We start from the raw sequence: 27906 nt of genomic DNA, 5'->3' as shown, positions 1-27906 counted from the left end.
GTGCTGTGACATAATAGGCCTCAAACATAAGGCCCATGTTACAGCCACCATAGAAGCTGATCATCTCCATTCCACTAAAATGCACTGAGGAAGTGTCCTACATCCACAGTGTGCAGCTTGGGCCCCTTCTTCCTGCCACTATTTCCTTCATCCTGGAACAGAGATGCCCACCGCACAGACCTGTCCACCATGAACAGCCTCCAGCTGCTCATCTCTGCAAGCCCTCAGCCCAAGTCCGCAGGGAAATCATATCTCAAAATCTCAGCTGTGACAGAGCCATAAGCTGAGGAGGACACGATTAAGTCAGCCTGACTTCTTCCTATAATCACATCGCATGGGAGGAACAGGAGGGCTTCAGTGAACCATGTATGTACACGCTACAGCATGCTGTGCTTAGAGAAGCTGCTCAGAGAGTATCTGCATCCCCACCTGCTCTGCTGATCAGAAAGGCAAGGCTGTGCTTGCCAGATCCTGTGGTTATTTACTCTGGCACAAAATTAAAATAACTCTGTTTGTACTGGAGGATGAGTAGAATTTAACTCTTACTTAAAAATAAACATGCAAGCAAGGAATATGAAAACATATGAGTGTAAGAAAATATATTTATTAAATTCCATGGCAATACTATGGTAAAATTGTTAAATACATGCGTATTTTTAGACACCCAAGCAATACAACAGGATTTACAACAGCCAAGCAAACTAGGTTTAAAATGTATGCAAAGTCAGTATCTTAGTGTTAGGTTAGTCCTAAATGTCATCTGCCACACTGGAATATTATTTCCCCAACATGATCCCACGCTTCCTTTTTTCAAGCATGCATGTTTAACTGCTTAGCTAATAAATCTTCATGTCAATACACTTTGTTGAATCAGCATTTTACTTGCTATGCTACAACTTGATTAAAGTGCCTCGTGATGATTTTGCTTAAATTGCAAAAGAAATATTTTTTCAATAGTGGATTTGGAAGGTGGAATACTTCAGTATCATTCAGCAACAGAAATGTGTTAAACAAATGATTAGATTTAGTGTGTTGGGAAGACTATTATTGTCAGCTTGATTTATTCTCAAAATTAATTTCTATAGATAATTATTTCAAATTGGCAAACAATATTTCCCACTAGTATTAAACAGAAGTCCATTAAAATCTTTATAAAAACAGAACATAAAAACATCTCTAAACAAATTATTCACGCTGTAAAAAATATGGTATAAAAAGAGCTAAAAAAAATTGAACCTGTTCACAGTATATAGTTTTAAATTTACAGCATTATAGTACAACTTTTTTTTTTTTTATTAGGTGACCTGTATGACTTCACCAGCTCCGCTGTTTCGTGCACCACAACAGGATCAAAGTCCAAATTACTGCTCCCCTCGAGTAGCATTTCAGGTACAAGTCGATTCAGTTAGCTTCTTTTTTTGTTATCCCCTGCTTTACAAAATTTTCTGACATGCCATGAAGCATAATATTTTGTTCATCCTAAAGCACTCTTGAATCACAGAAACATTGACAAAGGATTCTTCTATTGTATTACCACTAGAAAGTGTGAGACCTTGCCAGTTTTTATTTTACTTTGCCATGCTTGAGCTATTTCTTTCTTGAATTTTTCTTAGGCAAATAATGAAAATGAGAACACTTAATTCTTTCCTTTGTCCCTGGGTAAGTTTTACTTACTACATTTCGCACAACATGAGACCAAATGAGTTACAAAAGTATTGAACCTTCTCGTGGAAGTTGTGCATACGCTTCCACTGGAGCTTGCTTTCACGTAACAACAATCGAAGTGCAGACTTGGGACTGTCCAAAAACCTAGCTAGAGGTTCTGTTGGGTATCACATTAGAAAGTAAGGATGTCACCTGCTTTGCTGCACCAAAGTCACCTGGGCAGCACTGGCACAAGGACAGGGTGAGACTGGAGAGGGATTAACGCCACCCCTGCGTGCAACACCCTGCCATTAGACCAGCTCACCTGCATGGCGATGCTGAGCCCCTGCCCCCTGAAATACAAAAGGTCTCTGGAGACCTTTTTTGTTGTAAAAGCAGGACGAATTAACAGACAGATTTCTGGGGAAAAAGTACTGTAGTACTGTCACACACCCTGGGACAACTTGTAAAGTTACAGAAACCCCTGCCAATACCATATGAGGTTTGTTTGCATAACATGCAAAAATGGAACAAACACTGGCTATCTTAGAAACACTAGGGAAAATCCAGAGTTATATAAATGGGGGAGGGAAAGGAAAAAAAATTGTTAAAGAAGAAACTGTTTTCCAGCTTCTACAGAGATATTTAAAACCTTAAGACAGGCCTAAGCATGAGGAAATTAGTTTTTAAGCACTCCAACATTTCTGAATCCATGTCTGGCATTTAGGCTTTGGGACTGGGTTTCCAGGCTTGCTAAGGAAAAGGCAAAGAAAAAGCCAACAACAAATCTTGCAAACTGCCAACAGCATCTCTGAGCATCAGCCACACAGGGCACTGCTTAATGCACAGCAGCACAAACTCCATGTAGCCTGTCGGCAGGAGCGCAGGTGGCAGCTGTATCCACTTGACAAAACCGCGTCCCAGAAGGCATATATTCAAGTACAGGGCTCCGAAAAAGTTGCTTTGGGCATTGCAAGCCAACTTCCTCTGCAATATGCACCTAAGTACATAATGATGTAAAAGTACATATGTGCATAAGAGGTTAGGACTTAGTGTTAAAAATATTAACGTCATCTGCACGGAAGTCTTCAAAGTCTGTGGTAGAACTAAAGATGCTATTTACATGGGATTTACATACCTAGATTTATGGTACACGAAGCCTTGTGAGCAATCTGATTCTTTAAATGTTACATTTTTCCTATGTATTTCAAATTCTTTTACTATATTTCTATCTACTGTTAGATATACCAATATTGTATTTACAAAGGAATATTTGTCTAAAAATAGAGCACACGATTTCTCATTGCCTTTTCAGAGTGATGTCTAAACACCTTCTCCCTCCAATGCATCCAACTGCCTTCATGTTTGCCGCTACTCATGTACAACTGAGTTTCCTGGAGGACAAGACCACAGGAACCACCACAGCCCTAAGCTCTACCCAGCTGAATGGATCAAAAAAAAAAAGAAAAAGGTAGCTTGAACGTGCCCCTTTAGAGCCGCCTAAAACTCAAAGTCAGCGGGAGCTTGTTGCTGCTGTGTTCCCAGCAGAGGAAAGCTCAGGTGCCCCACATAAACCAAAGACAAAGAAACACGGTGCATTTCCCAGTTGTGCCATGACAGACAACATGGCTACTGGTTCCCTCTGGAAATGGTTTATCTACTACAAAGCAGCAACTACAAATAATAAAGACAGCTACCACAGCAAATGTCATTCACTGGGTCCTACATCTGCCTATGCGGCCAATGCATAGCAGGGGAGGTAATTCACTGCCTGCAATATTAGCTTACTTTTTTGTTGATATATTAACTAGTAGTTCTGTGAGGTATATCACATGCAGATCTACCATTCCAAAAGTTAACAGAAAAAAACCAAGATCACAGATCCCCACACATGTCAGAACAAAAATAATTCATGTGTCAAATAGGAGAGTGCACGATGTTACATCAAATGTGACTGATGTTCCACGCATACAGTGAACAGTACAAAACCCCATTACAAACCCCAAATTGTCACATATGACAGGCATGGCTCAAAAATAAAAAGCAGCAGTACTGATGATTTGCTTCAGAAAGAAATTGCTTGGCATTAACACCCTACATCTCTGAACACTGATCCAACTGGAGGACTGAAGCACTGAGTTGAGAGTAATAGTGTTTTGGACACAATCCCTTCTGGTCATATCCCTTCTGGAAGTTGTGTTTTTTTGGTTTGTTTTTCTAAAAAGCTGAAACTTCTATTCTTCTAGAAAAAAAAGCACAAAGGCAGAAGAATTACAACAAAATAGATCTTCAATAAAGGAGTAAGATCTTCCAGAAAGTGATGGTTAGGAAATGTAGTACTTCAGGATCCTAAGACATTTTTCAGAAATTGTTTCACTGAAGATGCTAGGAAGCCTGAAAGCACTAGTACAAGGGGTCTGATCCCCTCCGAAGCCTGAAGTTTTAGTCTTACAATTGTTATCCATGCACTTAGAGGCTAAACAGCACCATGCTTTGAAAGTGAATTCGGTACGAAGACATTCCTAAAGACGCTTTGCTGGTTTAGCATGGCACTAGGGCTCAGAAAGCAAGTTCATTCCCTGACTGTCCTCGTCATTTGTTCTTACGGCTCCACGCACCTCAGGGTGTCTTCACATGATCACAAAATCAGCACACTGCCTCTCACTACCCATTTGGTATTTGGATTCACTGCTGAAGATTTAAGATAGGCATTGGAAAGGAGTTGTTGCTGACAGCACTGAACAGGCTCAAAGGAAACCACAGAAGTGAAGCAGCTGAGCTTTCAAGTGCTGGAATGAAAACTGCTTACTGGTTCACAACCATTAAGCAACAGTAAATGATGCTACATATGCTGCACAAGCCTATGTCTCTCCCCCCTTCACCCCACTCTTCTGCTGCTGATACAAAATGATGTGTATGGTAAGCCACAGCTATTAACATGACTCTTCTGCCCTACATTCTGGAAGTCAGAACACTAGTCAAATAAGATACATAGTCAAAGTTTAACATGAAAAAAAAAAGAGCGATGGATAATTAGATGAGAGTGCTTTGATAACATCAAGGCAGACCCTGTTATTTGTGGACCTTTCCTCTACCTAATCACTTAGAAATGAAGCAATTTAGAATGCTGTTGCCATTACTGAATACTCAGAGCAGCACAAAGGAAAACCTGAGTATGTGATGCTTGTGTTTAAGTGATTCACTGTGGGAGCACTGTGAAAGGTGTTAGGCTGAGAGCTCTGTGTGTTCTCTGCAGCTGCCCTGGCTTCCAGTCAGCCAAATTAAAAATTGCTAGCACTCTCAAACTTCAGTTTGGTTTTGTTTCTTGCAATACACAACAATATGAAAGCACAGTTACTGTTCATGTTCAGCTGTTCTGCTACACAGGTTTTTTTTGTTTGGATCACCATACAATACTGATTGCTCCTCTGCACTGAGAAACTCCTACATAAAAATCCCAAACCACTACCCATACACTCTGTCTGTGACATCTTCTGCTTTCAATTAAAAGCATATGGCAGCACAACCCAAAATTCATCTTAGGAGATAAACACATTAAGCCAAAACTGCACTAGTGAAAAGAAATCAGCTCCAAAAGCCAGATCTTGAGAAAGGGTTGTTACTGTTAGGAGTTAACCACCTCCCAGCTATCAAGCACAAAGGGCAGAACTGCTTCCTTTTATGTATTAGTGTTCTGAATAATAGGCACTAATAGATTACGTATGAAACTTTCCCTTGCAGTGACGTCTGGTGACAGATGGCCACCAGCACTTTGCACTGCCTGTCTTGGCTTTTCACTTCCAAGATTCAACTCAAAAGCAGAATTCTGTCTGCACTTTCTGTTCTTTCAGCCACACCTTGAACTCTGTCAGGTCTGCAGACAGATCTATTTTTACTGGCTTCACAGTTCACTGTTCCAGGAGACACACACAGGCAGTTGTTACTGATGGCGATCTGGATGCTATTTAGTGTTTTGCTTTTTTGTCAGTTTTGAAATCTGCCTGGATTTTCATTCTATGGAGATGGCAGAGACATACCAACATCTGAAACTGCACAATCTGTGGCTGCAACCTAACACTTGGTTTTATTTTGCTGGTTAGGTCACGTGGTTTGGAGACCAAATGTCTGCCAAGGTAGCCATCTTCCTGGTCTGCTCTCACACCTTTACAACTAGCAGCTTAGCCAATTCAGCCGCCTTCTCTCTTTTGGGATCTTGTTTAGAAAAGCACTCCACCATCTTATTTCCTCAAAAAACCACAAAGCAGCTAATGAAATTGAAATCTAAGAAAAGATTCAGTTAGGACTTTATGGAGACCCTTTTTGATCAAGCTCTTTAACATCTGACCTCTCACCACTGTGTTTTACAGTAAGGAACAGGTGAGTTAGGAAGCACTTTCTTCTGTAAGCTAGTGAAACTCATGTGTGCCACAGTCTGAAGTTTACACAGTGAAATGTTACAATTACAGCTGCCTAAAGATGCGTACATGAAAACAAGCATTTTCAAAGATGATTGTTCTGAACACTCCTTTAAGCACACAAATGTACACCATTTCAGCTTCCTTTGCATCACGTGTCTGGTAAAGGAGAGGTAGAATTGGCGGCACTAAAACCTCCTTGGGTTTCTCCCTGCCACTTGAGAAATCCCACCTTGTACTCCCAGGTAGGATTTGTAGAGAAGGTCCTGGGTAGACACTGAAGAACAGCCAGGCAACAGGTGGCAAAGCTAATAAAATAAAGAGCATACAAAGAGCAATTTGTTCTCAAGGAGCTAGTATGACTGCATCTAATTTTGCATGACAAACTGCTTGGACAGGTAATGTTAGGAGACACTGATTTCCCCATGGCTTACATTACTGTATAGTGCAAAGACTGCTGAACACTGGGGGTGAACAGAGTACTGTACCACGTTGAAGCAGGAGAGCTGGAGCTATGAAATACAAAATGCATTAGTGCAATATATTAGGAAAGATTAACTCCTTAACTAAAGGATAGAAAAAATATAAAGCATCCTAAGTTTTTTTTTTTAAAAAAAGAAGTTTAAAACTTTATGCAGTTCTTGTTGAGGTTTAAATCAGTGTTACACTTTTTTCCCCAAGTTTGTACCCCTGAGTCAAACATTGAATAAACATTGTACAGTAGGTACAGAAACTAGTGTCTAGTCAAAAAGCAACAGATGTGAATGGTCATTGCTTCAGAAGTGTTAAAACAGTGACAATACCCTTCTGTATGGGAGAAGAAAAAAAAAATAGTACTCTCATTTGTTCTTAGTTTATAACTAGGTACAAGATGTCAAGAGTTTCCAACCACATCACTTCCATGCATTGGGACGAGGTTTGTGATAAATGAAACCTTCAGTAAGGAGACGTGTTGGGGCTGCATCATTTGGGTATGCACAGTTGAGTACAACTACAACAAAGCAAAGCAATAATCCCCAAGTTATAAGTTGCATGAGACCATATTAATCTTGGAGCACTATGTGAAGGTAGGCAGAGTTCTTTGACTATGATTATCAGGAGCTTTAAACTCAACACCCCTTATATCCAATTTATTTTACTTGAGTAATAACTGAATTGCTGTAACTTTGGCCTCTTGGCCTCTATTAAAATGGAACATTAACACTTCCGCTAACTTAAACGTGGTAGCATTCAGCTCACTAGAACCTCTGCTGACTGTCTCCAAGAATAATTCATGCCTTTTGCACTTTTCTTCTTCCTTTCTTTACAACATTAGGAATAAGAGCTTATTTAGAAGGCAGGTTCAGGTGCAATTAGGCCTCACTGTTAATCATTTGGTTTGTTCTGAAAAAAGTGTGTAAAGGACCACGCTATGTTACTGGGTTTGGGAGAGTCTTCATCATCTTTTGGGGGAAGCAGAAACTGTCGAGAATTAATGGAGCACGGGCTCCCAAAAGATGCATTTTCATTGTTGCTTTCAACTGATCCAGGAGAGTCTGGAGTGTCCATGTTCCAGACATTTGTGTTTGCTTGAGGTCTGTAACCTGCAATTTTATCCAATTCTTCCTCTGCAGGTGAGCAACTCTCTATCTTCAGAGCACTGATAGGCAGCTGCATTTGTGGCTTATAGCCTGCTGTAGTCACCAAATCTATTTCTGGCTCCTCCTCTTTATTAATTTGAGGCTGATACATTGACTGGATGTCAATGTAAACCACCTGAGATGACCCCACAGGTTCATCCATAGGGGCATTTGAGATCTCCTCTTCAATGATAGGGGGGCAGTAGGACACAACCACATGGTTCTCCACTTCTGAGTCAGAGCCATCTTCAGGCACAGTGGCGTCTGCTGCCAGGGACATCATCTCTGTGTCTCCAATCTTGGGAGCTGCAGACTGTGTTTCCACCACTTCAACACTATTGGGGGTGCATGGGTTCATTTCCAGTGTTTTAAGTGTCTTGTTCCCCTGAAGGTAGAAAAAGGAGGAGAGGCTAAGTCAAAAGACCTTGAAGTCCTGAAAGTGACAACTTGCCCAAATTAAACCACTGTGTTGACTTGTGGCTTGTACTCATCCTACTGCCATTAGTACAGTATAAAAAGATGTAGTTTAGTTCTCATTTTCTGGCTCATCACATATTTCTGTTAACATTAAAAGTGTTTTAGCCAACTTAAAGAGACTTCAGATCTTGCAATAAATGTTTGAGAACTCTTTCCCCAAATCTTGGCTTTGTATAACCCATTCCAATAGGTGGTTTAAATGTTATGCCCAGTTCCAGCTACTGTGTCTACCAGGAGGCTGGGATATGGCATGTACACCTCTCCACACTTTCTACTTCTAACTAACACTATGACAAAGACTGGTACATTTCTCCCACGTCGTCATCATGCACTGACACTTCTTATTCGCGCAGAAGGAGAGAAATGCAGCAGTCCTTTTCTAGTTGGGACATTGCAAGTAACTACATTAACAAGCAAGCTTTACATAGCACTTGACAAAAGTTACTCAGTAACTTGTCCTGTTGCCCCCTGCCACAGAGTTTTTTTTTCTAGAACTGGAGCAGAAGACTCAAAGTTTGCAAAAGAATTCTTTGCTTGCCATACCTTTCAAAATACTACATTTAAAATGAAGGTTACCTCACAGATATTCTTGTGAAACTGCAGTGCCTTACTGTTCTCAGGATTCGGGATCTCTGGATAAAATGTTTCTTTAATCCTTTAAAGAGGAAAGAACAAACTTTTAAAAGTTAACAAGCCCTGAAACAGATTGCAAATACACAAAAGGACGCAGGACTTTTCCCTGTAATTCAGAGTACTGAAGACATCTGGCACAATGATTTACTTCATGTGTGTTACACTTGCACTGAGTATTTAATGGAAAAAACAGCAAACCTTTTTTTTTTAAACTAAGGAACTTGATATGCCACATTTATGGAAATTTGAAGATGGGATGTCTACCTGTGTGTTTGTGGATGGCTCACAAATTATAGTATGTTGCCAGCTTATTTCCATTTGGGAACTGTTTATCAACAGTGCTCACGGAAGACAGGCTCCTGCAAAACCTTTCTGCATTCCTCACTGACCTCTCTCCAACCCACTTTCTCCCTCACCTTCTAGAATATGTTTTTGCCACTCACTTTTCAACGAAGCCCACTGACATCTTTGGGTACTTGGGAGAAAACAAAGAATAACTAAAATAATGGAAAACTCTAGCACTGAAGCAAACACATCCAGAAGAAGATCAGAACTGAAAGCAGGCACTTACCATTCCCTCTTTCGGTAGCAAAAGATGCTGGCCACCACTCCAAGCAGCACAACCACTGCCACAGGGATGAGAATTGCAATGATTAATCCTACAGCTGGGGGATGAAAAGACAGTAAATATATATTTGAAGTTACCAGCAAGTTTTATGCCTTTTCTAACATGTCAACAGATTAGAGACCATTTCATTAAGCTCACCGAACACTGGCCTGCAAACAGTGACCTGTACCATACAACTTCCCTTTGCTGGAAGGGCAAAAGTCCACCTGTAAACAGAGCTGATTCAGTGATAACTACAGGTATCAGCAGATGCTTCTCACTGATTGCTTAATTGAGAAAGGCTTCACGTGCAACACAAGACTGATTGCCACTGTAATTCTTTTCTCAGTAGGCGCTGGAAATGCACTTCCATGTTACCTGACCTGGCCACATCTCTGGTAACGGCTCTTATAGGCCAGCAACTCATTGAACAAACAACACTGTCTTTTTTATGGTTTGCAATGCTTCTAATCCCCAGGGTTTAGCTCAAATACATTCCCATTGCCTTCCTCTATTGATGTTAAGTGCCTTGAGTTTGATTTTTCGTGTATTTTAGTTCAGTCTTTCATATGAAACACTTCCTTTTCCTTTATTTCTCATCCCCCAAAGTCAGTCTCTCCCTCTCTCTCTCTCTCTCTCACTCTCTCTCTCTCTCTCTCTCTCTTAAACTATCTTTCTGGGTTTGTTTCTGTCAGGGGATCGATAAAACAGAATTCAAAGCAGAGAGGCATCTGTTTGTAATTCTGAAACTGGTAAATATTTCCACAATGTCTTTCTTCCCACCATGTATTAGCAGATATTCATCATGGGAAACCTGACAAAAACAACTAGCTGCTTGAGAAGACTCCACCATATTTAGTAGTAGTTTAAAAGTTATTTTTCTTGCATACATTACCATTAACTACAAGGTAGCTATCACAGGATACAACCTTTTACTAACTCTGAGCTGTAACAATGTTAGTATTTAAAAATAACCAACTAAATAAATTAAAAATTAGACTGTAGGCCCGAACTACCTAACAGGACCAGGAAAAAAACCAAAATAAGCTCAGGTTTATATACATTGTACAGCCCCTGTACTGAAGACTATTAATGAACAGGGATCTTCAACTTACAGTCCTCCTTTGTCACAACATAGAGGCTGTTTGGAGGGCTCAAACCACCAGCAGTGTAGGCTTGTAGGTCCAGCTGGTAACTTGTTTTGCCTTGAAGATCAAGTATTTTCAAAGACTTCTTTGTTAAGTCAGTGATATTCTTAACTTTAAGTTCTGGATTCCCTGTTTGTTTAGGAGCAGTAAGAAAAGTATAACTTTGTAAGAAAGGATTCACAAAGACAGCCTCAGCTTTAGCAAGACTTTTTTGAAGTAAGCATATGAAACGTGAAGAACACTCTGCGTAAAGCAAAACTGATATAAAGATTCCTAGCAATATTGCTTGCTTGGACAACACCAAACAGCACAGCAGTGTGTTGTGGCTGCAGATTGGCTCCAGTTTCTTACACTCCTGCTTGATCTTTTACGTTAAAGTGAGTCAGTTCTATACAGAGATGTCCTTACAAGATGGGTACTGGAAAAATATACCCAATTAAATATAGCCATGTAAACTCCCCTGTGTCTCATCTACCTAGGGTATCTGTAGACAGGGCAGTGTGTCACATTGCCACTTACTCACTGCATAGCTTTATGGCCTCTGAGCCAGGATTTTCTCTGACTTTTGCCTTATATTAAAAAACAACTGTGCTAACCACACAAGGAGCTGATTATTTCAAATGCCTTTGTCATATATCAGGGGCCAGTGAGTAATGCAACTGAATTATGATTGAAGCTTCTTTTTTTAAAGTGAAATGAAATTATTAAAAAGCCAACCCAACCCAAACCAAAACCTTGAGCAAGGAAGTTGCAATCTATAAATTTCATTTACCTGATTCCGAAAGCCTAGGCTTTAAAGCATCTTTTTCACCTTTTGCAAAGGAAAGCCGATATCCCTCTAAAAACCCCTGACAATCTTCAATAGGAATGTCTTCCCATTTTACCAATATAGAATCTGAAGAAGTTTCTTCTACAGTAAAATTTGGTGCACGTTTTGGAGCTGTAGGGAGAATTATGAAGGAAAAAGCTAGTAAGAAACCACCTTATCATTAAACGCTGAATCCGTGTAAGTGGTTAATCAGTTCAGGGCTAGCATTTTCAATTTTTTCCTGAATACTTTTCCACCACTATCAAGAACATATGTAAAGACTTAGCAGATGATACTACAAAAATACAAGTATGTGGCTCTTATTGTTATTAATTACTGCAGTATCATCTACTAACTGAAGCTGAAAGAAAAATCTCTTTGGGCAGCTTTCTTACAGACCCATACATGTAAATACTCTTCCTCCTGCAACAAACCCCAGAAGATTGCATAAACATTCAGAGCATACAAATTATTTAGCTTTTAAAGGCTTTAACTCTGTGACTTCATAGCTTGTCTTCAAATTAAACACACTCCACATTCCTAGAATGGAAATCTATCTCATCTTAAAAGAACTACTCTTAGCAGGCACCACAAGTCTTTATTCCAATAGTTGTACCCCACTGGAAGAGTTACAGAAGATATTGTGTAAGGCCATGTGCATCAGGACTTATGTCTGACATTTAGCACTGATACACTAGTGCTGAACTCATGCTTAAGAGTGCATCTGTTTTTGTCTTGATGGTTACCTTTCCAAAGGCAAATCTGAATTTTTAGAATTAATGCTCTTGTGCAAAGTGAATACATTTCTCATTTCTTACTAAGTTTCTTCTGCATGTTCAATGCCTTTTTAGTCCCCAAAAGTCTTTATCCTTTTACCTTGAAAGCTTCCAATCTGTTGAGAACACATATGGAAAAACCTTCTGGAAAACTGTTCAGGACTTTTACAGAGATAGAAATGGCTGAAGGTTCAGTTTCTGGTAAAATAGCCTTAACCTCATCTTCAACTTTAGCAATGAAATAAACAATGGCATTTCCAAGGGCTCAGATTATTTCAGCAGCTCAGTTTTCTGAACAAACTGTTTTAGCAGAAAACACATTAAACTTGAAAGTGAAATGGGTTCTGTAGTTACAATACAATACAGTTGTGGTGTTAAAGGGTAAAACCATGTTAAGACACCTGGCAACAGAAAGCATTCAGATGCTAATGCATCTCCAGGCAAGCAAAGCTGAGCCCTGGTTCAAACTGCAGTTATCCAGATGGGGTTGGTATGGGAGGGAATACAAGTGCAATTCTCAAAGTGGCTTCTACTCTAGGATCTAGTTCTGGACTAAGAAGTGCTTTTAAACAGAAACGTTTATATTTGCTGAGCTGTACAAACTGCACTCAGAACTTTACTTTGACTTGATAAATCAAAAAAAGTTGCCCCCTCTCCTGCGGTGGTAGGGACCACTGCCCTGTGGTTCAACTCTGAAGACCAGTGTCTTCAGAGCAAACTTCCGCGACACCGTGTGTCACCACACAAGCTGGAGAACATAGGGTTATTGCATGCTGGGAACTGGAAGTGGCTGGAGAAATGTATTACAATTCAATACAGAGAAAAAGCAGAAGTCAGTAGTACTGTAGAGGGATTCTGGTCTCAGTCTTCTGACAATGCTGAGCTAAAACCACAGTCTAAATTCACTTTGTAAAGATCATGAATGATAACATGCACTTACGCAGCTCTTTCATATACCCAGTAATGTTTTTCAATAACTGATATCCACTGGATTTGCAGCCATATAGTGAGAAGCTGTATCTCACACCAGGTCTAAACAGAGCTGCAAGAGAAAATTGCTGTAAGAAAATTTCACTTAAGAGGAGTTACGCTTTTAGCTTTCACATGATGCAGACTTATATAAACACATAATAAAAGTTACAAAGTCTTAGACCACAGTGTTAGGTATAAATACTATTCCTACTTGCAATTCCTACAAAAGCTATGCCATCAGATGCAGTTTGGAAGCAGTAAGAAAATATAACCCAGAGAAACTCTGGTTCTAAACAAATAGGATACTAAACAAGCTACTCAAATTGCATAAATTGATCTTTTCATAGGGAAACACAAACTGAAGTTACCAGAAACAATCCCCTTTGTTTTCTCCCAAAGCAGACAGGTAGATCCTGCCTCCTCCTCAGAAATACAAATGCATTTTGAAATACCCAGGCTTATTACAGCAAGAGTACAAAAGAAATTCAGAGAACTCTGAAAAGTGACAGCGAAGCACTTTAGCGATGAACTCCATGCCTGAACTGACTACAAAACACAGATATTCATCATATTTCTGCTTCATGTGTCTTTGGTGAGGCATAGAAGTTTGATACTACAATGTGTAAATAATTTACCACTTCCCGGGATTTTCTCAAGTCAGGGTGTACACTACTTTCAAGTTTTTTCCCAAACAAAATGCCACTGTGAACTCTACAGTCAAGTGGGTTTTGCAAGAGTTCAGATGCAGCCTGAGACTCTCCTGGCAGGACTAAGCACAGAGGCGGAATTGCCACCTTGAGCCCAGCCCTAGCAGCCTGGTAACTCCCACAATGTGCTGCAAGAAGCATCCCAGGGAAGAGCTCAGCACTAGAGCGGTGCATTGTTGGACAAACATAGAGTCATAGAATCATTTAGGTTGGAAAAGGCCTTCAAGATCATCAAGTCCAACCGTTCACGTCACAATGCCAAGCCCACCACTAAATCATGTCCCTAAGTGCCACATCTACACATCTTCTAAATACCTCCAGGGATGGTGACTCAATTACTTCCCTGGGCAGCCTAACACAGTATTGTCTGCTTAGAAAAAGCAGGCTTTAGCCAGCACAAGCGAAAACAACATGGACACAGTGTTGTAATTACAGGCAGGAAAACACATCGTCCCCCTGCCCAGGTCCCACTCCCCCCCAGCTTTCCTATGTACAGACCTCCAAGTTGTTTTCTTTAATGAAGACCTTATATATACTCTTCTAAAACCCAAATATAAACACTTTTAGACAGCAGGTAAAAATCCTACATCTTTCTTGGGTCCTCTCTTTCCTCTTCTGCTCCTACTAGTCCCATCACAGCTGAGTTTCATTTCCCTGATCTGCCCACCAGCATCTAGAAACCTGGAATGTGCCCTGTTCCAGGAAACTTCAATTGCTGACAGCAAGCCAACACATGGAGGTCACACTTAAAAAAAATCTCCCTCATGTAAAAACAACAGATAAGTCTTCCCCCATCCCAAGCAGCACTGTTTATGTTTAGAATCCAAACAAACCCCCAATCCCTAGATTAACCATTAGGCTGAATTAGGAAGTTGTTGGGTGTAGCTAGAAGAGGTAATTTCAAAACAGTTAATAAACATAGGATGATAACAGTTATGTCAAGACCGATACTTGGATTTAGCAAGGCTGTGTAAGAAATTAAAATAAACACAGTACCAAGAAGGGGTTCATTTACCCATATAGCAATGCAACAATCTTCAACCTATAGCGTTGGTGTTGCTCTCATTCCACTTGCTGCTTAGGCTCTCAACCAGAAAGACCAACAAAAAATTATTTCTGACTTACCAGACTTTATCACTGCATCTGTTGTATTTGAAGGAAATTTCTGCCAGTCCACACTACAGGGTTCAGAGCCAGATGAATGACACCATTTTACTATATAGCCACAGGTCATGTTGGGGTAAGAATTCCAAGAAATATAAATTCCATTCCCCATTGCTATGGCCCGATCTGTTTTGACATTGTCTGCAATAAAGACGACACAAAAATCCATCAGAAAGCAGACACTTATCTGTAGTCCAAGCTGGAAGAAAGCCTTCCAGCCACAGCACAAAGGTTTTATAAATGGCAGTCATTTCTAAGAATGAAAGGCGTGCTCCTGGTACTGTGAAATTCGAAGTGGTGTACTCAGCTATGCCTTCTGAAGTGCTGGAAATCAGATGTAGCCTGCAGCAAATCCCTCAGCCAGCCATAAGAATAATGACGAGAAGTGCTGCAGCTCAGGACTGGCTCAAAAAGCACTTTTTAAAGGTAAAGATTTACAGCAGATGTCAGGTTCAAATCTGACTTGACACCAATTTGGCAGCAGCCTCCAGCTATAAATTCCTGCTGTCATTTCATCAAACAGTTTGCTTTGTGTTTCTTTCAAAGTGTCTTGCTGTCACTTGCCCGACCACAGACAACCATTTTTCACTGAGAATCAACAGCAAAAGTCAAGTGCCCGGTGAACTTTATGGAGGCTCCAGTCTACCAAGGGTGAATTAAAAGAAAAGAAAAGCTTTTCCTTTAGTTTATTTTTCTTGTTTCTGATTATCAAAGGTTTAGCTGCCCCTGAAGTGATCAGATCTGGGAACAACTTCCAACTCCTGCAACTTCCCTCCACAGCTGTCCATCAGATGGGACCCTGCCAAGCTAAGGGATGTTTTCCAAAGGCCACCACAACAGTGGTGGTCCCACAACAGATCTGCAAAAATAGTCTCAGGGTTAAAGTTTTTCCTTTTTTCTGTGTTCTCATTTATGCTCCCTATTGAGTCTATTATTTCATGTTATTAAAGGCATAAACTATGGAGGGCTGAAGGGCAAGGGCAGTTTTTAAGAACCAGTGCTGTGAAAACTTTACTCTCACAGACATGCTGTGAATGTCTATTCAGGACTGTCCTGTGAAGGGCTGTCTATTTCTAGATAAACTTAACATACAGCTAAGTGTACGTCCTGTTCATGGCAAGAAAGACACACATGACTAAAAAAAGCAAGTCAACTCCAGAAGTCTTTCAATATCTTCCCCTAAAAAACTACTATGCATCCCGTGAAACTACACTTCTATGATGCTGGAAGGGAGCATATCTCTAATTAGACTGCTTTAATTTTCCTATTTACAGGAAAGTTTTTTTACTGACAGTGAACACATGCTCTCCAAAAAATGCTTAAATACACCACACTCTATTTTATTTCCTGAGCCAGAAATTCACCCAGGTCAGTACAGCTCATTTTCATGTATTTATAGCTGCAACCTAGACTTGTAGAAACAACTACTAGCACTATAGCACTACTGTGGTAGAGGAGCCTGTAACAGCCAAATTATATGCCCCAACTCTCTACAGAGCACTTTTCAGAGATAGTGACAAATTAATTAAGGCAGAATACCCTTTGTTTGTGTTTTCTGTTCTCACAAAACCTCAGCAGATCTAAAGCTTCAGAGCCACTGCTCTCTTCCAGGCATTAAAAGCACTTAGAGACTGTACACAGGAAGGAGCCAGAAAAGATGTTTGGGCAGACATGTCATCCAGTTCAGTGAATGAGTCATCTTTCATGACTCCAGTCAGTGACTCAGATAATTCCTATACCAACTTCGGAGCAAATCTTCAACAAGTACAAGTTGGGTAACACCAAAGGGAACCTCAGACATCCAAGAGAAAACTATAAATGAATGCAAAGCTCCAGCTGCCATCAGCTGTCCCACACCACAAACCTAGTACAGAGACCTCACTGACTCCCACAGTCTTGCTCTTTCACTGCTAAAAGAGAGCTATAAAAGCATTTTAATTTATTCAGCTGTCCCATACAACTACTTTTCCCTCCAAGGAGCAGACTAAAAATACACTTTTAGGTATTGATGCTTTGGAGAAGCACAAGAAATTTTAAGAGCAATACTTTTTCTTCTCATAGAAACAAACTTGTTTTTTCTTTCACTGTGCATCTCAGTCAAAGCACGTTTCTTCAACAAGAGATGTCCCTGTCTTACCAGAACCAAAATTTGCAAGACAGGCAACTGTGACACCTGTTCGCTGGGTAGGAAAGAAGCAGCAGCACCATACATGCTCCTGGCAAAGAAGCAGAGAGGATCTCGCTGTGTAAATCTGTCCTTCCTGCAGAGCATTGGCCAGATCTGGAGCTGAAGGTTTGGGATTTTGGAGATTACACTCTTTCTGGCATGCAGGAAAGCATGGACTCCCACTAACAACATGCAATATTATCTTCTCTCCAAGCTCAGTGTTCGGAGCAGAAAATCATAATCTGGCTCAGCTATTTCCCTTTACAAAAGCCCACAGCAAGACTGGCAGTGCTTCAATTGGTAAGCTAAAGTCCTACCTCCTTTTCAAATACCAGCTCCTAGCACAAGGATGCCAACACTTTACCAACCAGTCCAATTAATATTCTCCTGCAGAGCTTGCAGGCATTGAACAGACAGTTCTCCCCTTAAAAAGCCACACAATACTCCCAAAAGGTTTTTTTTTCTGATTCTTTTTAGCACGTAACACTTTCCAGCATCTCAACAAGAACACACAGAAATACACTAAGCTCCCTGAACATCAGAGATCGACACTAATGCTTTGAAGCCTCATCCTTGCTGTTCCTGGGATGTGTCCAGAAAAGTGCAAATAGCTGCAGAGACTGCACACTATCACCCTCTTTTTATGTAGAGAGCACAACTAATTGGCGAGATACTACCCTAAAAGCAAAGCAGCATTTTTTTTCTTCCCCCGCCCCCCCCCCCCCCCTCCCCCCCAGTAGATTTGGGTGGGGAAATAAACCAGAAACCAAGCATAAACAAACAAAGCATGTCTCTATCTTATTTTTCAATAAACAAACTCGCCCAGGTTCTCCCCAAGCTTTGAAGGTGTTTAGCTCTCTGCTGGGAGCACTCACTGCTTGGAAGTTCCACGCTCGTTATCCTTGAAGGAGGAGATGATCCTGCATGGTTTTTGGCCACAACGCTAACTACACAGTCATTTTTTCCAAGTTTTATCTCAGTACTGTTTGAGGGTTCAGTGACTTCCTTATACTCCAGTGGTGTCTCTAGCAGGTAGCAGGACACTTCATGAGACAGTATTTTTCCATTGGCCTCAGAAAGGGATAAAGGCTATGAACAAACAAAGAGTGCATTAAAACCAAAATGGAATAAACAGAAGAAGACATAGGATAATATGAATTTAATATCCTGATCTAGTCTGATGACTGTATAAGACTAAGAGGCAGAAAAGATAGTTACTCAAGTGTGACTGAGAATTAACACATAAGTTAGTAAGTTTTTAATTTTCATATGTATTAAAAATTTAATTCTTCATGTGAAATGCTTCTCAATGCAATGTTTAAATTATAAAACTTTAATAATACTCTTATTTGGGGAAAAGTATTTGTCTCAATGGATTGTTCTATAGAATGTTAAGAAAAGCAGTCCCATTTATTGACTATAAACCACTCATAAATTTGTAAGGGTATAGTTTTTCATAGAGTTATAATGCATAACATTTTAAAACTTCATGTATCCTATGTACCTTCCAGAAGATTTTTAGACTTCTTCCAGAAGGACTTCTCTCCCTCCAGATATCTGGTCCCCTTGCCGGAGCTAAGGAAAAAAAAAAAAAAAAAAAAAAAAAAAAAAAAAAAAAAAAGGTTGCTTTTTTTCCCAAGTTGCAGAGTAGACAACTTACCATCTATTAAAAAGTTATCTTTTTAGATGGCTAATTTTTAAATATATGGTTTCACAAGTTCAACATTTTATCATCAAGGAATTAAATAAACTTACGGGCTTCCAGTGTTGTGTGCTCCTCTATTCTGCTCCAGTCACTCCACCTCCAGAAGTGGTCAGCAGACGAACAACGCACCCTGAACTGGTATTTGGTGTATGGGTGCAATGCGTTCAGCTGAGCTGTGTAAATTGAGAATTTTCCACCAGGCATGGAGACATTGTGCTGTTAAAAATTTACAGAAATCAACATGATACATATGCGTATTTTTGTTTCTAAATAACGCTGAAAGTCAATGCCTAAAAAGGTGATTTTTTTCCCCCAAGAATACTGACAGTGTGGAAAAAACGCTGTAGTCAAGCACTTACAAAGAAATTAAAGAAGAAGAAAAATATTTCCTACTCAGTCACCCTAAATAAAGAAAAAATTTTCAGAGGTCTGCCAAAATAAAGTCATATATAGCACAGAAATTGAAATATGACAGCAGGTAGCACCTTTGAGATGTAAAGCATGAAAAGGAGAGATAACACTGATGAGCATTCAACAGGATGAGCTTTGCACACAGTGGCAGGCTGTTGCTTCCCATCTATCTCGTCCAGTCCCCTTGCTCCCATATGCAGCAAAACTGCTCGCATGAGGCAGGCCAGGATTCTACCTTCGGTATTCAGAACCTGCACTTCCACTGTGCACATGCACATCAAACTTGGTGGACAGTGGCCTTTTTCCCAAGACATAGGCACAGAAGCATGCTGCAGTCTGAGCAAGATGTTTCTCATGCCACCTTCTTCCTAGGCAGTCATTTTTCCTTCAAAAGATAGTGTTCCAAGTCTTACCCATGTGATGTCAGTTCACAGCTCTGATGACAGGATTAGTCTCTCCTGTTTCTCTTAAAATGGTGCAAGTCTAGGGAGTATTTCAGTTTCATGATTACATAAAGGAACCCTAAGTCTGGGAATACTTTTTACTGAATCTAATTATAATACATGTGCATCACAGCTGCCAAAACCTGGACTCCAAGTGACTTGAAGTGCGACTAATTGTGCATTTCTAAAGCCAAATGACAACTTCAAAAATATAAAATAAGCCAACAATCTCTCATACAGATGGAAAAGCTTCTGAAAACATCCTCAAAATGCCATGTAAAAACCCCATAACAATTTCACAGCCACTTTTGTTTATTACAGAAAACTCTTGGAGGTCTTTTATTAAGAAACCAGAGACAACGTGACAAGGCTGTCAAAGCTTCTACCAGGCTGTTTGCTGTGTTTGAAGATATCTGTAGCTGCGGCCTGATACAAGTGCACTGAATCAAACTGCTGTGGCAGCGTCAGACCTGACCATCTCCCACTGCCCCAGATGACTGACTTGAACTGGCAGCAGTTTCACAAAGCAAGTGTGTGTTCCAAGCTTTAAGCAGTGTAACTCTCGCTAGACAGAACCGTGCAAACCTACTTTTTTAGCAGTTTAAGCTAACTGAGCTCAGGGTGGGTGATACTCAGCTGCTTGTTTCCCCTCCTGACTGCTCCAGAAGCAGTAGCTGTTGGGACCAGAGAAATGCAGACAGCTGTGGGTGATGGTATCTCAGACTATATGCCAAAATCCAATACAGCTCATCTGTCAGAGCTGTTTTGTATATCTAAAAGCCAGTTCCTTCACCTGTTAATTCCAAAGATACCTATGATTTTATTTGTAGTACCTAATCTATGAGTATACTTAACATGTCGTTACAGAGAAAATACACAATCTTAAGGCTTCCACACTCATTAACTGCTTTGAAAGTATTTTAAAGAGTCTTACAGAGCATGCATTAATGATTACTCTATTATTTTAGAGGCAACATACATAACGATTATCTTCAGTCTCAGCTGCATCACTTCTGTGGCTTGAGTGACTTTATTCAAGGCTGTGCTCAACAGGCAACTAAATGCAGCGGGTAATAGAATACTCCTAAAATCAAATACCTGTTGTAAAAAGCCACCTCTGAGGCTAATGTGTTCAAATAAAAAATTCAGAGTCTGTGCACCAAGACCTGATAATTCAGCATGTGCCTATCCAGGCTGGTCTGAGATACCCCATCTGAACACACAAACACAGAATTTGGGTGTAAATCTCAGGCCAACTGAGCACGCAGTTCTGTCATCAGGCTTACCCAGTGACAGAGATCACCTCCACACTGTTAGGCAATATGGAAGAAGAGGATCTGTTCCCGCCACCTACACTCAGTATCTGCTGCTGGTGTCTTAAGTTAGTATCCTAAGCTCCTCTGACAGTCAGCAGAGTAAATATGCGGCTCTAGTCAGTGACACACAGCATCAAAGACAGGCAGCACCCGGAAGCCTGAATGCTGAAAAATCTGAACCCCACCTAGAAATACCACCTTCTCTCCAGCTGCAGAGGTCTTCACTGGGGATCACCTGCTGGTACGGATATGATAGGAAGAATCCTTCCCTATCCTGTCTCTACATCACTGACATACAAGCAGGTTTAGCAGCTCCCTGTTACAGCCACAAGCACGTCAGCTGCTGACAGCAAGCAAATTAACTGTACTCTGACGGGAGAGAAAAAAAAAAAGAAATTGAACTACAGACTGCAAGAGGCAATGTGAAGCATTCTGGAACATGTGAGTATTTGCACCAGGAAGGACAAACCACAAGGACTGTTACCTAAAGAGTCAGCATAAAGCTTTATGCATCCTCTCCAAGTACCAAATGACATGGCTAACTTGACTTCTCTCTAAATTGTTTAAAATCAACTAAAAAAAAAAAAAAGAAAGCAGGCAACAATGGAGACGAGCAGAACTTTTTACAATTTTAGTAGATGAACTTCTAAGCATTACTACATTAATCATTTAATAAGATGATCAGAGTGAATCTCTTAAAAGAGAAAAGAATTTGAAACATGATTAGTTCAGTGGAAAAAAATCAACATCTCAGCAAAAAAAAAAAAAGAAAAAATCCATTAAAATCAACACTTACCAGTTTCCGCTCATAGTGACCACTGCTAATTTCAATTTGACACAGAAGCCTGATCTCAGCAAAGCTGCCATTTATAAACCAACGCAGACGGACGCTTGTAGAGCTATTCCCAGAAACAGTTAACTTTTCTGGAGTTTTTGGATGAACTTCAAAAATAAAGAAAAAACCGTCAGTTCTAAGAAAAAAACATTCATTTTGGTTCAGAAAAATCTGGTTTTAAAAGATCAAAGAGAATCAGAAGGATAAATAAGTGATCTGATCAGCAACTAGGACAGCTGGTGCTTGGAAGGCACCCGCAAGCAGTCTCATTCCTGACGCTTTTCTCAGCTATCAAACCTGGAAACAGTTTTACTTAAGGCTGAGCATACTGGCATGTGTGATAAGGAGCTGGAGAGCAGAAAAGCATTTCCCCTCCTACTGACTTTATCAAAAAGCGAAACACGAGCTAATTCAGAAGACCACAGATGAAATCCACTCAATTTTGTTTACCTTCTGGGAACTTTTAAAGTTAGAACTTTAAATCTGCAGACTAGGACAGGCTAGGACTCCTAAATGACCTCTCCCTCCCCTAAAAGAATCCTTCACAGAATTCTTCAATAATATTCAGTACTACTATTCATAGCTATCAAAGAAAAAAATCTCTACTGTTGGATTCAGTCCAGTTACCCTTAAGGAAATATGTACTCTATGTTGGGAATGAAGTGGACAGTTAGGGAAAGAAGGGAAAGGAAACAAATAGGAAATCGCAGTCATATCAACTGGGTACAAAACAGCCCAGTTTATAATTAACAGAAACAAATAATGCTTTGCTAGGACCTGCCAATTTAATCTTGACAATTATAATCGCAGCCTAGTTGAACTGGCACACCAAAAAGTCATGCCATCTTCATGTTTAAATTCAGTTTTTTGGAGAAAATGGCAGAATACTGTAACCATAAGGAAACCTCGAATCCTCAGCGGTGGTTGTGAAGGCAGATGGAAACAGATGGGGAAGACAGCACTAGAAATGTGGTCATCTTCTCCCTTTACTTAAAGGAGTTCAAACTGAAGGTCTAATGAAAGAAGTTGTTTCTTTTTACAAACCACAACAGCAGATGATCATGGCTATTACCAATAGCAGGTAATACCCTTGCTATCACCTTTCACCTTTTAGTGCTACTTTTCTTACGTTCCAAATCCTGCTGTTGTAAAACTGTGTAAAATTTTGCCCTATAAGCAGACACTGAAATACAGGGTCAGGGTCACTTACAGTTCATAAAGTTACACCTAGATTTTAATTACTGATGTGTAATAGAATATGAAGTAATACATAAACAGCAGCTGGCTAATTATTAGATCACAAGTAAATTTTTATCCACACAGCAGTGCATCCAATCTGGTAGCATTACTGTCCAAAACTGGCACCTCCCTGTCCACCTAAACATTGCCTCAGGACATGTCCTAAGCTATTTTCAAGTTCAAATTATTGAACACAGCAAAATACTGGTGACAACAAAGCAAAATAATCACAAGTATACCATGTCAGATCAAACCCAAAACAAACAAATGGTTAGTTAGCATGCAGGAAAAAACAACTTTTTGCCTTTGTAGTTTTGAAGTCTTACCTCTTTGAGTTAAATCAACCATAAGTGATGACTCTGTTTGCCCGATGGGATTGGAGACACCTAGTATGAAATCGTAGGTATTCTGATCTGCCAGTACTGGAAAGCCACAGACACGCTCTCTGTTCATTTCATTGACTTCACATGAAACATTTTTACCAGATATTCTACAAAGTAAAAAAAGGGGGGAACAACTTAATTTTTGAAAAAGATAATTTTTAGCAACAGGCAGAATTCTAGACTGAAAACACAGTAAAGAATGATGGGTTCACTGACACATGGCTTACAGAATGATTTGATTGCAGAGGCATATCTAACACCACAACGCAGGTTAAAGTGGCATCAGTCATGACTTGCCCTGTTCTCACGTGAAACTCTTCTCTTCCACTAGCATAACATTTCCATCCTCACTTCCCAAAATCCTGGAAAACAGGTAGGTCCTGTAAAACCACCTCACAAGTCACAACTAAGATTCTGATTTAAAGTATCTTTGTTCAGATCAGCATACATTTGCATTTAAGGAATGTTCTTAATTGCTTTCTGAACTGGGGAGATGCGACACACACACACACACACACACACACACACGTTACATCTTTCTATCAGCCCTGCCTAATCTAAACTAAGGTTTGTTACCTGGGATACACCCACTAGTCCTAGCTGTTTTTAAATCAAAAGCAGGAGAGGCAGTCTGGTAGCAGCCAAGACTAGTTACATCTTTAGAGGTAAAATCTAAAGTTTGTACCTGTATGTATGTACGTATATGCAAGTTGCTTTAATTACGATCTGTGTAAACCTCTCATTCAGTAGCACAAGTTTAATTTCTTCCTTTGGGCATTTTTATTTTGTTTGAGCTGAGTTCTGAGCTCTCTCCATGCCATACTCTCTATTTCAATAGCTCAGTGTGGGCTGAGTACAAGGAAGATAATATTTACCCTGAAATGCATCACATTAATCTTTTCACAGCTTTGGGCTGAGCACAACAAGTCTGAACGACATCCTCATTTATGAGTTGAATACGGGCAGCCAGAGACTGGAGCTCCTTTCCTTGGAATACCTGCTCTGTTTTGTCCACCTCTTCGCACCCTACCCAATAACTTTCTTAGCACCAGCATCCGGGACAACACCTGTGACCATATATCAATCCCCATTGCCTCTGACTTGTTTCAAAGCCACCACGAGACTCCATTTCCCATCAGTTTGTGTGACTCAGGCCTCTCCTGGCTCCTTTCCCTGACTGCTCCTTTGCCATTAAGGGGGAGCCTTCTCACTATGAGAATTTTGTTAACCCGTCACTAACTTCTAATCATAACCACCAAGGAATCCCATTTGCAAGTGCTATTCCAAAATGATTCTTCATTTTTAAGGCTTTACATGATCTACGCTAGTGGGATATCAGTGGATGAACCCAGTGTTACTTGTCCCTTTCAATGTTTTGCACATGCACTTTGCCTGCTCTACACTATCTAGTGCTTAATGCTTGTAGGAGAAGGCTTCTGCACTGCTATTTTCTGCAGTAGCATTTGGGAAATGCCTCGTGGCCTGTCTTACAATTGTTCCTCAGTGAGCTTCTGTCATCCTCCTTAGCAGAAGCTCAGTAAATGTCTCATAGATGATCTGACACAAGTTGCATATACAAAATTTTAGAATGACTCCTACTATCTGCCTGCATTTTCATATTATTCTTACGTACATGTTGGCAGCAGCCGGACACACTAAGCCCTTTTCTTCTCTTGAGTTCATAATGGCATAAACCTTTGGGAAAAGTCATCCTTAACTCCCACTGGAACTTTGCAGAGCTAGACAACGGTTCCCAAAGTTTAGTCTAGTTTCAACCTCCACAAACTCCTGAAAGGTACTCGAGGCTCTAAACAACGGAGTCTATCTCATTTAAATAGCCATGGTGCAGGAAGTCACAGGCAGCAATGGATATATCCTAGTTCTATCTACCATTTTACTCATCTTAGTGCTGAACTGTTTTACCTTTCAAACAAACTGTATTTTGTTCTTCGTTTTCCATATAGTCCACTGGGTCTGCCTGGTTTCCAGGTGCATTTTATTATCAGGAAGTTGAACGTTTCACAGCTCAAGTTTTGAGGAGTATCAGGGGCATCTGTAGCACAAAAGAAAACCAAAAAGTTAGCCAATGTTTTGCCATTCAACTTGACAGTTGGGCCACCAGCTTCCTGCAGACATCACCATTCATGTTTGCTGGGTCTAGGAGTGCCTTACAAATACATGGTAATAGTTACATGATGACCACATAAACAATAGTGCCTTAAAACATCCCAATAAAACAGATGGATTATTATTATCAGCCCCATCTGACTAACACTTGACTCTAGGCTTCTAAGTGGGTGGGTAATCTGGTAAATCATATGCAAATATGTTCACAAGCTCCAGGTTCTGACCTGGAAGTGTTTCAGTGAAACTCTGCCAAGACTTTTCAAAAATTCTGAGCGTCAGTTTAGCCGCTGAGCACTGCAGGAATGCTGTCGGCTGTGCGTCACATTTTCTTACATGCCAGCCCCAACCACTGCTTTTAATTCTCCAAGCAAGTCATGTCAAGATGTTCCCTTTAGCATGAATTCCACACTGAATTTGAAAGTCTAAACAAGCCCCAAATGGCTCACTCTCTTCACCATCGCTTTGGAAGTGCCCATCTCTTCCTTTTACAGCTTATTCTTTGATCCCATACTAGGGCAGTGTTGAGTGCCTTCCTGGAGATGATGGGCAGTGATCCCAACAGAGAGGGTAACCATGCTAAAGCAGATTAAGCAGAACGTTTATTTCAAGTCTCACACACTTTTCTTCAAAAGGTAGCACAATAATAACCATGTAGCTGTGCTAGAGAAGGGGCATTAACACAAGAGGCAACAATGGCAGGCTTCAGTTCAGATTAAGAGCAACGGGCCAAAAGGAACACTTGCTTTGCCAGACCTAGGCTTACCTAAGGTGGTATGCATACACATTTATTTCCTCTACCTTTTCTTTCTCAAATGTCTTTCATCAGCAAGAGCATCATGACAAGTCTTCTCACTTCCCACTAAGTACGTATCACAAAAAAAAACACTGCCAGGAAACAGACTTCACCACATCCCAGCTCTACAAAAACGACTGTATGGGAAAAACCTATAGGATTATTACAGCCTTTGTTCATGAACCACTGACTTATTCACCTGGAAGATTCTCCCACAAAAGCAAATACTGCACAAAAAATACAAAAATGGCATCTCAGTGAGAAGGCATAAAGGTTGGATTCTGTTTTGCATTTGGTATCACATACTTAACACACAAAGTCAATGACAGGAGGCACAAGCTGGAGTTGGAAACATACCTTTAAAATTAGTCCAGTCTCTCCTTTCCTTTCCCCCAACCCCAGGGACCCTAAGCTCAAAGGCAGGCATTTCTAATGGGGAATAGGATTCTAATGGGTAGCTACTGGAAGATAGCTCAAAACCCCTGTGGGGAAAATACACAAAGCTCTGAAGTGACTAGTTATGAAAAAGACAAACCAGATACTTTCAGTAATTTAAGAGGTATCTGTATCTGGAAGAGGCTGGCATGGTTACACAGAGAAGTTACACAGTGATTCAGTATCTTTAAAGAAAATACTAGCAGAATGTTTAGAAAAAATTCCAGGAAAGAGAACTGTCAGATGGGTTCCTTTGCTGTGATTAGCTCCCACGGAGCTACTGCTGGGGATGAGCATCTGTTGTTAAAAGTCTAACTATTTTATTGTCTTCACTCAACTGGTTGGTAAATTAATGTTTTCACTTACAATTCTTGCTCTTACTCTCACCTTGTCATGGATCAAACCAGAACAGATGTAAACCTAATGTGACAAGAGACTGGGGATCAATCTCCATATGGCAATAAACTACTAAGTGTTCCAGAGCATGAAGAACTGCCTTAGAAAAAGCCATCAAGGAGACAAGCACTGGGCCAGTGCTCTAAGAGGAGAAGGCTTACATGGGTACCTCCTCATCCTCACGGCCTTGGCATCTTCTCCATGGGCTGGAATTTCCACAGTGAAATCAAACAAGTACAATCTCACTTCATCCTCAGAAACCAAAGGCCAGGGGGAAAAAAGCCACTAGTGTCCTAGCTAGTCCTAGCAGAACCCTAAGAATCTCAAACTTATTTTGATTTTCCTAATCTTAGTAAACATAATGATACATACATCCTACGAACAAGACAGTTCCATCCATCTCATCTTCAGACAGTATGCACACTACATTTGTCCCACTGGTATCTGAAGCACTGGCGTTTAGTACTCTGATTGCGCTGCTCCGACTGCTTAGATGTATCATTGGGTATACTTCTGGTCCATAAGTCATCCGTTGTATCTGCTGTCCTTCTTCATGGACACAACAAATTGTCACATCTGAACCGACTGCCACCACAGTGTCCTGAGGAAACACCCCACTCCCATTGGGCTCGGTATCTTTTCCTAGCAGAGAAGGAATAACAGAAAACAAAAACAAACAAAAAAAA

General features: G+C 40.4%; 1 protein-coding gene across 9 annotated transcripts in view; it reads right to left on the bottom strand.

Moving 5' to 3' along the window:
- Positions 1-584: 584 nt before the first annotated feature.
- Positions 585-27906, bottom strand: part of LIFR (LIF receptor subunit alpha) — a 54580-nt gene continuing 27258 nt past the window's right edge. For all 9 annotated transcript variants that reach the window (XM_056324397.1, XM_056324400.1, XM_056324404.1 and 6 more), the window contains 14 exons: positions 27593-27862; positions 25393-25522; positions 23413-23576; positions 21809-21954; positions 18893-19058; positions 18642-18712; positions 18013-18226; positions 14932-15111; positions 13068-13169; positions 11316-11483; positions 10511-10672; positions 9360-9453; positions 8732-8810; positions 585-8063 (listed from right to left, as the gene is read on the bottom strand). In XM_056324397.1, coding sequence (XP_056180372.1) covers positions 7425-8063; positions 8732-8810; positions 9360-9453; positions 10511-10672; positions 11316-11483; positions 13068-13169; positions 14932-15111; positions 18013-18226; positions 18642-18712; positions 18893-19058; positions 21809-21954; positions 23413-23576; positions 25393-25522; positions 27593-27862 — 2585 coding nt within the window. In that variant the 3' untranslated portion in view covers positions 585-7424. The remainder of the gene's footprint in view (positions 8064-8731; positions 8811-9359; positions 9454-10510; positions 10673-11315; positions 11484-13067; positions 13170-14931; positions 15112-18012; positions 18227-18641; positions 18713-18892; positions 19059-21808; positions 21955-23412; positions 23577-25392; positions 25523-27592; positions 27863-27906) is intronic.

This window comes from Falco biarmicus, chromosome Z, assembly GCF_023638135.1.
Source record: "Falco biarmicus isolate bFalBia1 chromosome Z, bFalBia1.pri, whole genome shotgun sequence".
Classification (NCBI taxonomy): Eukaryota; Metazoa; Chordata; class Aves; order Falconiformes; family Falconidae; genus Falco; species Falco biarmicus.
Note: the sequence above shows the minus strand (reverse complement) of the source record. Positions and strands in the feature narration are given on the sequence as shown.